A 13,942-nucleotide genomic window follows, 5' to 3' on the forward strand; every position below is an offset into this window, starting at 1 on the left:
CGTAAAATTTCGGTTCGGGGTTCGGTTTGGTTTCATTTTTTCCAGAATTTCGGTTAATTCTGTTTTTCGGTTTGAACCGAAAATAATTTTGGTTTGATTCAATTTTTGATATAATATTTCAGTGGCATGCTTTTGGTAAAGTAGTGAGGACTACGGGTGTTGTGTTGGGTGGTGTAATCACAGTTCTTTACTAGCAGATGGTTTCAAAAAAAATTTGGTGAATGTGATAAAAAAATTTCGATTTCTTAGATAAAAACCGAAACCGAACCAAAATGATTCGGTTTGTTCGGTTCGGTTCAATTTCGGGAAAAAAAAGCTATTTCAGTTTTCGGTTTTTTCGATTCGGTTCGGTTTTGAACCGAACCGACCGAATGCTCAGCCCTACCACAGAGGATGTGAATATAGAATAAGAATAGAATCTCTCCTGAAGTTCGAATTAAATTCTAATTTTAAGTTAATTAATTTTTTATTATAAATAATAATAATATCTAAAATATTTATTATGGATCAAAAATAAAATAATTCTATGTAATATTAATCATACAATATATATATATATATATATATATATATATATATATATATATATATATATGAGATTCTATTCTGAATTTTATTTCGCTTCTATAATATTTAATTTGGATGAGTTTGGATCTAAGATTTCATATATTAAGTTTAATTAGTGTTTGACTATGTAATTATAATCTTAGCAAATCATTTTTATGAAAAATAAAGTGTTATGTGTTTTTTTTTGTATATTTTAATGTGGATGTCATGTTAAATAATTACTAATATTTTACAAAAATAAATTTTAGCCGGTTGATATTCAAAACTAAATTATATGTTTTTATCCATATATTTTTAAAATTTCAATATTTATTTAATAAATATAATACATACTTTCTGTATTTAATTTTTTATACAAATGTTAATTTTTTTTATAATTGGACTCATCAACATATATTGAAAGATAAGTATTTTTAAAGACAAAAAGTTTTAATATTCAAATTTATAAAATTGTTATATAATATATATATATATATATAATAATTTAAAAAGATTAAATATATAAATATTATTGTTATTATTCATTTTTATCTTGGAGCAGAGAACTAAACCAAACAACCAAATGATATTAGCATAATGGAAGTATGAACCAACCAATAAAATCTCTCATTCCCTTGCTATCGAATGGAGATGCTCTCAACTTGTTCTTCCTCAAACAATTCACATAAAATTGAAATCGAACTATAATTCATTGAAATTCAGATTTTTTTTTTACCTATTAAAATCTTTAACAACAATTGAATACCACTCCCACAGAATAGTAGTAGTTGAGATAACTAGATCAGTTCACCCTAGTTATAAAGCTTTGCCAATTCCCACTTCTCATTGCCATAGCCACAACATTTAAACTAGAACCATATAGCAAAAGTTTTGACGAAGGTAATACGCGTTGAGATGGATGTGAGTAATTCAACAAAACAGGCTTCTCACAGTGAAAAAATAAAAAAAAATGCATATAAAATAACAATTCACAGATCATGAACTTCCTTAGCAAATGCAGATTCCCTTCTTACAAGGTCATTTAGTTGGAACCTCCTGGGTCGGTTGGTTCTTGAGTTTCTGGAATCAGACACGAGGTATGAGATGCATTATTTTTTTTTTTGTCTCTATTTAAGTAATAAAATATTAATATTTGATACAAAATTAAATCAATGATAGAAAAATATATAATTATAGTAATTTTATTAATATTTTTAATTAATATAAATTAATAACTTATATTTTACAAAAATTGTATATATTGATTCCAGCATTCAACAAAACACATGATATCATACCTCGAACCCATACCAGCTTAACCCTCCTCCTTCCAGCCCCATACCACTCCTCGAACCAAACGACCCCATAATAGTATGGAAAAACAATTACTACATTCACAATTAGAATACAGCTGAAATATATCCGAGGTAGAAATTAGAAAACAATTTATTGCTCATCCAGGAGAAAAAGAGTGTACAATGCAGGAAACGACCAACTTACTCATCAATCCCACCTGAGAGTAAAACATATAGCAAGAAATGTACAGATGTTACATCAGTAGCCAAAATTTTGCCAGCATTACAAGATGGGGTAAATATGATAAAGATTGGACTATTTTAATCATGTCCTGCAGTTTAACTGCAGAACCGAAAACTATAGTTCGGCTGTGTTTTAACAACAAAAGAATGTATTCGGTCCAAATATTAAGAATAGTTTTCACACTGCAAGAAGACACGTAGAAATTTTTAAAAAGCCTGTATCCTGGATCGGATTTCTTTCCTGCTCTTTCTTTTCTAAAATTCAAAAGATGACTGCCAAATCAAATGGTCTGACCTCTTCAATATTAACACAAGACTCTCAAACATGTGTGCTATGACTGTAGGAGATGCTTAAACTCGTCACAACAAGCTCCAACTTCAGTGAGTGCTAGAAAAAGCTTTGGAACAATTTTAGCCAACATTAGCTTGAAACCAACAGAATTTGCATCAGGAATGCTCTTATCACTTAAAGAGGCATCTTCAGTAAGAGAGGCGATCAAATAACCTTTCATATAAGCATCGCATGCTTTTAGAATGTAATATCCACGTTTCTTAAAATGCTCGGTAACAAGAGATTCAAAGTCCTACAAAAATAATTAACCTGATTAGTACGAAAAAATATTTATTCCCTGCATAAATATGAAACTGAAATAGTTCAAGAACAACCATAAAATGATTGCTTATATCAGAAAGCACCTAAATGGGAGTATGGAACAATATTATAGATGAGTCCAAGTACTTATGCTTTCTTATGTACTATCTCTCAGTCTCACCATATGTAATTTCCTCTACCTTTGTGACACTTATAATTCTCCAAGCCAGAACGTGCATCTGACTCTAGATTTGGAGCTAAGCTATTGTCCTCTGTGAATTAGTCTTTATTATCCACCCTGTAAGGTCATGTTTAGTAGCTTTTGTTTAAAAAAATACTTTTAGAGAAAGCAGGTTCCCCACACAAATAGATACCACTTTTCAACTTTTGCGAAAAATAACTAAAATATCAAACCTCGTCAAATATATTCTTATTATATTATAACCCAATACGTGCATATCCCAGACAGAGCCTACATCACTCATCTCTAACCTCTGTCTGCTCAATTTTCAATTTAGCAGCTGAAAGACAGCTCTGGAACTCCTCCCAAATCCTTTTTAAACTTTTATCATACTTATTTCTATCTTACCTTGTATGTTCCTTAGTCCTTGACATGTTATTTGGTTGCGATAAGCATGGATTGGTAAGGCTGGCCAATTGATATGATCTGACTAAGTGATAGTATCTGTAAAAAATTGCTGGTCCCATATTATTCCATTTGTCAATATTAACCCCCCCACAACTGACAACTTATGACACCATAATCCAATCATCTTATCCACGTTTAACCCTGGTTAGGATTTTCACAGAACAACGTAAAAGAAACATGATCTAATCCATCCCCCTCCCCTCATGTTACTTGATGGATTGGGGGTTTTTACAAAGAGAACAATATGAGCCTTTGACAAAGATAGCTGCTCATAAACCAGAAAACAAAAAAGAGGAATAGGCCGGTAAGCAGAGAAAGAGAGATATATACAGATACCCAAATTTCATGTTATATCAATCCTATATAACTATCATTAATAACTCTTAATTCTATGGTTTGTATATTTTAAGTCTTAGAAGAAATAATAAGAACAAATTTGATGGGCTCGGACAGATTTAGATTGCTAATACTAAGCCAGTAAACAGGTGAGGCTACACCACTATGCAGAAAGCGACCATAGCAAATCCTGACAACAGAATAATTGAAAGATAAATTGCATAACATGTGTAAATCACTAAGAGCATGTTTTATGGTAGTGCCAAATATATAAAGCTATTGCTAAATTATGGAATCACAAAGTAATTTTTGATGCCAAAATAGAACTTGTAGGCCAACACATAGTCCTACATTAACACCAAATAGTTCCAAATTTAGCTATATTTCAACCACCCAACCCTTAAATGCACAACTAAATTTGTCACTATTACTTTGGTTATTCATTTCCCTCCTAACACTTTTCAACTTGTATGCTTATGTGGCAATTATAGCAACATCTATATTTGGTTCTATATCTAGCACCAAGTATAGCATTTTGCTAATTTACATCCATGTTTACCCTTGCACTGAAGAGGAGTTTTTTCTTTAGGTGCTATACTACAGAGATAACATCATTTTTAACACCACCACTGGACTTGCTTTAATAGATTAGTACTTTATTAATTACCTTGGGCGGCGTCCTCATAAGGTACATCATAGTCTTACAGCTCAGTAAGAATGCATTCTCATTGTATGATAATGAGTTCTTCTCTCCTTCAGCTGTTCCAATCTGTTTATCGTACCCAGCTTCATTAAAATATGGCTTAGAATTTAGAACTAGCCCCTGAAGTGAAACTAAAACTTGGAGGATGCTTGAGGATGCCGGATCCCATACTTCATTTCCTCTGCCTGTCCAGGTATTTAATAGGCTAAGGCAAACTTTGCCTTCTTCATACAGATTAGGATTTATCCGCCATCCTCCAGAACGATAATATGCTGACTGTATTTATTCATAACTTGTTAGCTACAGATATTGCTCCAAAGATTGCTGAAAAATAATTTTCGTGAGTATAGATATTTATCTTACAGGTGGAACATTAGGATAGTCCGGTGGAAGGTGAAAATCAAAGAAGTAAATCCCGTCTTGGTAGGGCGTCCCATATGCTCCAACGATTACAGCCCTCAAAAGATCCATTCTATCTTCATAAACCCGTACATAAATTGTGTCTGTTCAAAGAGATAAAACTGTTCAAATATTTTAAATAACTTCCAACTACGAAGAGATCAGTTACATTCAGAAAACCCAACCCACCAGGCAGATTGTTCTGAAGAATGTTCCAATCTTGTTGGACCTTCTTGAGCCACTTCCTTCCAGTGTTACCCTGCAAGTGTGGTAATTCAAAATCAAAAGATCAATGAGAAGTAGATTGTGCTATCCTGGGGGGATTCTGTTGCTACATTACTAAAACCACCATGACTCTTAGATAACACAACAAACCATTGAGAACTTAACCTCCACAGATAACCATAACCACTATCACTGTAAGACCACTTTGGTAAATGTTTTTTCAAGTACTGGTGTCTAAAAAGTCGAGGGAATTATAAGCAGGTGTCTACATATATTGTGGACCTATAAGGTAAACGCAAGTAAATATCTATCAAACTATTATGAAGGATGCTATCAAGCAGTTTAGACCATCTCCAACCCATAAGACCAAAATGGTGTAAAAATCACACTATTATAATGTAAAAGTTTCACTGTTCACAAAATCAACTCCAACCCTTTTACACTTATATATTACACTAAAAGGAATCTTTTTTCTATAAGAAGAAATATTCCTCAAACATTTCTCATGTAACTGTTTTGTTGGGATACAATAGGATATAAATGGGACACGGAAGGAATAAATTTCTTTGTTAAAAAACATGAGGATATACTTGGACTCTAGCGTTAAATTTGGTGTAGAACTTGCACCTATTGAATATTTGATTTGACACCAAATTTGGTGTCACTATTCATTTGGTGTAGTTTTTACCATCATAGGATTGGAGTGGAGTTATTCTACATTTTAAATTACATTATTGGAGAGTCTTGGTGTTGGGTTGGAGATGCTCTTAGAGGAGAAACCGAGGTCTAATAGAGAGCTCACCTGTCCATTAGCACCAACAAAATAATGGTCGCAAGGATCCTTTGCAATATCAAACCGTTTGAAAGAAGAATCAGCTGCATCACTTGATACAGCCTTTAATTTCCTAGGATTTGAGCTGCAAAGATCTTCTGTAACTTCCAACAAGTCTGTTCCCTTTGCATCAACTTGCTCCTCAACTTCCCCATGAGATATTACCACGTTACAATCATTAATAGTGCCATTAGGTCGTTGAGAGCCAGATCCATCACCATCATCTATATTCACCAAATTTGTTATCTCCTGAACTTGAGCATCTCTAGCATTTGCATTAAATGGATCTACATGCTTGTGTCCCCTTGAAAATATTCCACTTGCCAGTCTAGACATAAATCCAAAAGCAGCCTGAGGAAAAGAAAGAGCTCCATTCATTCCAGAATTTTCTGCACTGGTTCTGCTCTCATCCACCTCAGAACTGCTACCACTGCCATCTGGGGTTTCGAGCTCCTGAAACTCAATTAATGAAATAGTAACTCAATACAATTTAAGTAGATATATAAATTGTTAAGCATGAAAAAATATATAATATGTCCATGGGAGGATGTTTTCAATTGTGACAACTTAGTCAATGCAAAGATAAATTGATACGAGGACAAATCATCCCATAGCACAATAAAAGTGACTATACGACATACCAAATCACATGCTACTCATGATGACAACAAACTTAAAATTGCCACTTATTCTTAGTGAAGCAAGAACCCTGGTCATAGTTGGGCTTTTTAAGCAATTGTACTTATATTCAGTACAGCCACAACTCGACTCTTGCAGGAAAATGTACCATAACCAAACAAACTTAATAGTTCCTAACTAATAATATTAGCATTAATGCCCATTATCAATAGGTCAAAATTCACTAAGCTACTGCAGCAGCTGTAAATTAATTGTAGAAAGAGTACGCTTCCAGACATATATTCCAGCAGTAAAAGAGGATTTAGCTCTAAGAAAGAAGGTAAATATAGCAAAAACAAAATGACAAACCAGGAGGGAATTCTATTAATGATGACTGGAAACTAAAACAACTATTAATAAGTTTGGATTTATGACAACTATGGATGACTTAACTTTTAGCCATTAAAAAAAATTACAACTACAAAATAATTAGGCATAGGAAGCACCATCCATAATTTAAGCAAAAGGTATGTCCATAGTCACTTCATTCAAAGTTAGTAAACTTCATAATAGACCCATAACAGAGTGATGCTAAATATCTAGCAGTACTCTTAATGTGTCCCTCCTAAATCCCACAATGACCTGCATGACTGCATCAAGTCAATCAGGGACAAAGAGCCATGACCCAGAAAAGAGTGATGCTACATATCTAGCTTACTCTTAATGTGTCACTCCTAAATCCTACATAACCTGCATGACTGCATCAAGTCAATCAGGGAAAGAAAATTAATACAACATGCTGGAATCTAGAAAATTTTCAAATTTATAAGACATGCAACATTCTAAAGCCAAGTCATCTGGGTAAAGCTCATTTGACAAGAGGATGAAATTTTAAAGTAACAGGCCAACTAAAAATTGCTTAATTACACCTAGTTCCTTTATATGTACTTAGTTATAACCAGTTTATTCATAATAGCAGTACTATGTGACTAACCTAATATACCTAAAGAATTTCCTTAATTTCTGAATTTAGCTTTTCATCACGATAACTTATGAAACAGAGTTATATTAAGAAACAGTTAAAAAATAGAGTGTTTCACTTTAGTTGCAAATGCAATGATTTAAATTACACAAAGATTGTCTCAGCTTTAAGTGCAAGATGTAAAAGAGACAAAACCAGCATGAATTGAAAAAAGCAATTTGTCAAGACTAACACAATATTACTGCAACGGCCTCCTAGTAAAAAAACAATATACCCAACTTCTTGTTATTAGAAGACAAGAAATGTGTATTAGCACCATTAACCTTGAGACTTAATTCCAATTGCATTGCCTTGTGATGATTTAATAATCCACGAAGGAAGCTTTGATCTTCATAGTTACTTCTATTTCTTGTGTTTGTATTTTCTAAAGAATGAATACTTATAACAAACGATCTCCTTGAATAACTATATTATAACTTGCAACAATTCCAAGCAGACATAATACACACCACCGTCAGCAATTTTGATTCTGTATTACCATATATGCTAAATACGTTAAAGGAATATATGACAATAAATTGAGGACATTTTTACCTCTTCTGCATTCTCAAGGACTTCCCTTTCATCATCTTGAACTGTTTCCCAACTAGCTGCGTCATCACTAACATCACTTCCAGCTGCAATTGAATCATCATCATCACGACCCACAACATATATTGCTTGAGGCCCAACCTAACAACAAAAACAAAAGCATATATGAGGAAACTTCATCAAGTAAAAAATACCAATTACATATTAAAATTCTTTTTCACGACGATGTATTGTTATGTGAACATATGGATACCATTTTCACTTGTTAGTAATCTGACAATGTAAGAGGAGAATTCACGACAACCAAGATTGGTAATATCACAAGTTAAACTCTTATCTAGGATGTAGAAAAGGAAGAAATACAGAAAATAATTCCAAGACATAATATCATATTAAAAAAATTTACACCATCTGTTAAGTAATATATAGTACACATGTCTTTTAGCTGATTGTCAACTAATAGTTACTCCGTACTAAGCAATTTATTCCTTTCAAGCTAAATGGATAATTAATTACTCCCTCCATCCCAGCAGGTTGTTGACGTTCTTGCACGCATTTTGAGGCTCCTATAAAGTATGGTTCAATTAATTATTTTTTTTTTGAATAAAAGTTTAAACGTCAAACTTTTATTCATGAAAAAAAAATTAAGAAAATATTATGGAACTATACTTTATAGGAGCCTCAAAATGCGTGCCAAAAAGTAACGTAAAGAACCTGCTGGGACAGAAGGAGTATTGTTTTGCCATCGCACATCAAATAACTAACTATTTGAGGTTTAAGCTGCCAGCAGTTCACCCCACCCAATAGCTATCGCCTACCAGACTAGATCAAATAAGTCCTACTTTGCTATATACAAGCTGCACATCAGTTTAATAGCACATTCCTACAAATAAGTGGTGTCCTTCGAAATAAACAAGTTATGAAATCAAACTGAGCTAGCAAATTGCATGCAAAATATTTAGTTGATGAAATTATTAAAGATTACAAGATAAACCAATTCACATATTCACATAATAAATAAAAAGCAAATAACTTTTCTTAAAACTTTGTGGTATCAGACATACCGTTGTTACCATTCCATCAGCCCATGTGACTTCAATATCACCGTTTCTAAGCCCGGTAATATTACCAACCCATGACAGTTCTGAGAAACCCGCCACAGTTTCATCACATGAGCTCTTCTCCATCACCTGGTTAACATCTGACGAGCTGTTAAATTGTTTAGATTTCTCAGAACAACCTTGCAGAGAAATCGGCTCGTCCAGTACAGAAACAGGGGACAACCTAACAACAACATCTCCATAACAGTAGTCATAGTCCGGATGCCCCTCAAGCTCATAAACGCTTACTATCTCGTCCCCTGCGAATTCTTTAGGATCCTCTGCCCTAGAAACGGATTTCAACCACCTCACACAAGTTGTTTTGTCTTTTGCATTGACACTTTTGACAATCCCAACTCGTGCAATGGCACCAGCAATATCGCTCTCACCACCTGCCTTCTCCACTACATACTGTTCAGCAACAAAATCATGATCACCAGGACTGTCAATTGAAATCAAACTTTTGGAAACCAACCCACATTCTGTGGTTCCATCTTGCCAGATAACATCAACTCTCGTCGTGGTTTTGACAATTAAAAGGGCTCTTTCAAAGTTTTCCTCTTTTTTCCGGGCTTTTTTTTCCCTTCTTACAACTTTACGTATTTTTTTGCGGTGAAGAGGCCAAGTTTCACGAACATTATCTTTCGATGCTGATAATGGACTACTACAAGATCCTGATTCACCAGATAAATTACTATCAATATTTCCATCATTTCTGTTTAGTGAAGTATCTACATCACATTCCATCGATTCACCATTATCATCCAAATTTTCAGGAGTGGGGGTGTCGGAATCACTTTCTTGTCGTGTTTGATGACGCCTTTTATCATGGAGCCCTAAGTTTGATAAACCCTCACTCAGGACTGTAGAAGATGATCGGCTGGTTGTTGGAAGAAGGCACCAATCACCTAACTGCCAACTTGCATGCATAAAACAAGACAATAGCTTAAGGTTCTTGGGATTCTGCTCTTCAGCTGGGGTGGTTGAAGAGTCAGGTCCATATCCAGCAGATGCTATCCAGTAAATAAACACTGACCCTACAGTAACTTTAGTTACTGTACCCTCCAACCGATTAGCTCTCCACAGACCAGATAACCACCTTGAATTTTTAAAAACAGATGAAGAGTTTGCTTTTACTCGCTGACCAGGATAATAAGGGAAGTGTACATCATCAAGATTATTTTTACCAACTGGTTTTAGACACAAGGGATCAGCCTTCATAACTTTACAAACAGAACCATCATCAAACATGACTGTAACATTGTCTAAAATATCATCAATTCGACCAAGCCAGGGACCATGGACAACATAATCACCCACAGCAAAATCTCTTACACGTTTCAAGTCTCTTGATGACACGTCAGCTATAACAGATCCATCACCTGTCATTAGATCAACAGAAATGTTGATGTCCACCACAGAACCCACTTGACCTGTTGGGTCGGCAGCAGAAGCGACGTAATCCCCGTGTAAGAATCCCCTGTCAACTAATTCAACATCCTTCACGTTTTGTACTGTTTCAGACTCATCCATCCAAATGACTCGGACTTGGTCAGCTGCAAGCTGGCTAATCTTGTAATTGCTATCATCTTTGTTCTCATCATCACTATTATTGGTATCTCCATCAGCAACACCTTCCTCTTCATTACTAGTCTTGTCATTTTCATTATCATCCTCATCTTCATCGTCAGTAATGCTACTATCTGAATCAGAATCAGAATCGCCAGCAACTTCAGTAACCATCCCGATTTTGTCACTGTTTTTGCACCTTACAACATCTTGTCTGTATAAGAGCAGCTTACTTTCAGTACCAGTATCTGGATCAACGGCAGATATGTTTACTCTGGAATTGCCTTGTTCTGAAGTAGCTGTATCCATACACGATTTTGTTGTCTCACTAACTACTTTAGTATCACGGTCCTGTGCAGTTTCCATCTATAATAAATAATACAAACAGGAACTGAATTCCATCAATTCAATTTAATTCTCCTTAGCATTGCAATAAATGAATTCTACAAATTATCCAAAAATTTAAATGGCTAAACAGGTGAGTACACCAATAAAGAACTAGTTTGAAGGATGACATGTACACTACGATTTAGAAATTATATATGAATATCATTTAATATTATATAAGATATAAAGTAACAGACGCTATAAGACTATAATAGTTTTGTAGAAATTACGCACTACAATAAAAACCCATCCCAAAACATGAACCTTCGATCAGCACACATAGCTAAACTCTACCGTCATAAGTACTTCTGAGAAAAATGAAGAAAACAATGGGTGCATGGTAGACCCAAAATTTGTTGCATATGGGCTAGCAAAGTGAGTAGTGAAGAACAGAGTAGGCAAACACTATTACCAAGTAAACCAGACAAAATCAAGAGATTTCGGTAGCAACAGTAACCTGGGTGTGTGATCAACCCGAGTTGTTGCATATGGGGCTGGCAGAGTTGTCTTGTTCTTATTCAAGCTCAAAAATTGTCCAGCCTGCTATATTTATTTACCAATCGCCAAAGACTATTTTACTTCATTACCAGAGAATAGAGGATTAGTTTACAGCTCTAACTGTGAAGTAAACAGATTTTAGACTGCTCTTCCCCCACCCACACGGCCACACCCACACCCACCACACACATAATATTAAGCAACTAAAGTAATGAAAGCTAATAAACTTGCAAGGTTACACCCTCAGTAGCTAAGAAAGCTAAATATAAATTAACCATGAGGATGAGGGTTGTGTTCATTGGATGGAACGGAATGAAATTTATATTATTATTTGACCGAGATGGGAGAAAATGTCTATATTTTTATTCTTTTCTTCATTCAATTCCAAACTTTATGAACTAGAAATCCAATCCACATTTTCCGGAAGGAATGCTTGATCCCAATTCTTCACCATTTTTACTATAATCTTCATCATAGAAAATTTAGACTCCGTCATGTTCATTCACTGTTCTCTTATACATTTTTCTTTCTTCATAGAATTTCTTTATAAAATTTCATTTTATTCTCACTTCTTTTCATCTCATCCAAGTGAACAAAAACCAAGTGAAACAAATAAAAGACGACATTTTTAAGCATTGTGGTGTGGGGGGCATGTAGTATGACCAGTATGCTTTGCAAAAGGGCCAGTCGAGTGAAGTATTAGGAATCTGAATTCATATTTTATTCGAGTTCAATAGTTAACTAAGTCGAACATTAACCACCCAAAACAATTTCCAGTCTTGATTAATAAACAACATATGAATCTTACAGCTTCAAGTGCAAATTGAGAGTCCACGCATACCCCATTACATACACATTAAGATTCATGAATTTATTATTTAAGAACTCAGTTAACTTAGAATGTTACACAAAAACAACCAACTGAATAAATCAAAAGCTTACGCCTTGAATCAGCCAAAAAGAAGCTAAAGGTGAATAACCCATTTCTTTAAACAAATAATAAATTCAATGAGAGCTCAAATTAATCCATGGAATATATATACATATGTAACAGATAAACATGAGAATAACAAGAGATTTGAAAACAAACAAGAAAGCGTATTACCTCAACAAAATCAGGTGTCCAAGCTCGAGTTTGATTACACAAATTATAGATAAAAAAGATGTTTGTGCGTAAATATTGGAGGTGATGTGTATGTGGGTTCGCTTTTCGCCGTCCGACCGATCGTCGAAATTGTTTGTTTTATAGAGGAGAGGGCAAAAGAGAATAGCCGAAGCTTGAAGCTACCTTTTTTAGATGAAGGGCATCTATGTAAATACAGACAAATTTTTAATCTATCACATGTCTTTCTCAAAGTCCAAGATGTTTTAATTCAAATTATAATATAATATAAAATTATTTTTGTGTGATTTAAAATATGTTGAACTGCGAGAAATAAAGGTGAAGAGTCGTGCTTTCAAGACTATTTTCGGTATTTGAGATGCCTACGTATCTTTAGCTGGGTAAAAAATCAAGTATGGACGTAATTCAGTTTGGAGGGGCAAAGCTCTTTATATAATAGTCTCGAATTGGAAAAGAATCAAGTCTGAACGTGGTTCAGTTTGGAGGGGTAGAGCCTTTTATATAGTAGTCTCGAAGTAGAGGCTTAATGGAAGAATGATTTCATGTGTCAGAAACCTCATGGAAGTAGGCTTTTTCATTTGAAATAAGATAGGATTCTTATCTTGTATAATCGATGTTTATCTAGGATTTCAGACGTCTATCGTTAAGGAATCAGAGTACTCGTATAACCCTGAAGTTCTAGAGCCTTTCATTTAGTTTCTCACTTAGAGTAGTATTATGAATTCAGGCCATAACAGGGCTCGTTCTTACATTCCAGCCTTGAGTGTGCTCAAAACTCAATTCTTGGATTTTGACGGTACAAGTAGCTTAATCGTAGGCCTGTTTACGGGCCTCATTAATTAATTACGAAATTAATTAATTCATTAATTAATATTTAAGTGTCTCAGGCCCTAATTATCTAGACTTTCATATTTTTGGGCCTTTATAATTTAATAATAATTAAATATTATTTCTAACCTCTATCACTTTTCGACTCAAAAAACATGTTTTATCCACATTATATATTTAATATTTTATGATTGTTTATTAATATAGTGATCAAAATTGGTAATATATTATTTTAAATAATCAATACATAATAATATATTTATTTATTTACGAATTCATTTAGAAGAACATTATGATACCACTGCGAAACGCGGTTTATAAACTAATTATAGCTTAGGATATCATGTGAGGCATCTTAGACTTGCTCTTACATTATATCTTGTATATAATTACGATAATTAGGGTATTTGGTACAATAGCGGAAAG

The 13,942-nt window shown here is 34.1% G+C and overlaps 1 protein-coding gene across 3 annotated transcripts; it reads right to left on the reverse strand.

The window, feature by feature from the left end:
• Nucleotides 1–1,974: 1,974 nt before the first annotated feature.
• Nucleotides 1,975–12,851, reverse strand: LOC108227617 (probable ubiquitin-conjugating enzyme E2 23). 3 transcript variants are annotated; one of them, XM_017402863.2, is made up of 8 exons: nucleotides 12,671–12,851; nucleotides 9,076–11,046; nucleotides 8,015–8,152; nucleotides 5,791–6,273; nucleotides 4,953–5,022; nucleotides 4,728–4,867; nucleotides 4,329–4,640; nucleotides 1,975–2,668 (listed from the first exon to the last, which is right to left on the reverse strand). In XM_017402863.2, exons 2-8 carry the CDS (start codon nucleotides 11,044–11,046, stop codon nucleotides 2,417–2,419), a joined length of 3,366 nt encoding a protein of 1,121 aa, XP_017258352.1. In that variant the 5' UTR covers nucleotides 12,671–12,851; the 3' UTR covers nucleotides 1,975–2,416. The 3 variants fall into 3 exon arrangements, with proteins under 3 accessions (XP_017258352.1, XP_017258351.1, XP_017258350.1); XM_017402862.2 differs by having other exon boundaries at nucleotides 2,174–2,668; nucleotides 5,791–6,279; nucleotides 9,076–11,071; nucleotides 12,671–12,810; XM_017402861.2 differs by having other exon boundaries at nucleotides 2,174–2,668; nucleotides 5,791–6,279; nucleotides 12,671–12,806.
• Nucleotides 12,852–13,942: the final 1,091 nt, after the last annotated feature.

This window comes from Daucus carota, chromosome 6 (genome assembly GCF_001625215.2).
Source record: "Daucus carota subsp. sativus chromosome 6, DH1 v3.0, whole genome shotgun sequence".
Lineage (NCBI taxonomy): Eukaryota > Viridiplantae > Streptophyta > Magnoliopsida > Apiales > Apiaceae > Daucus > Daucus carota.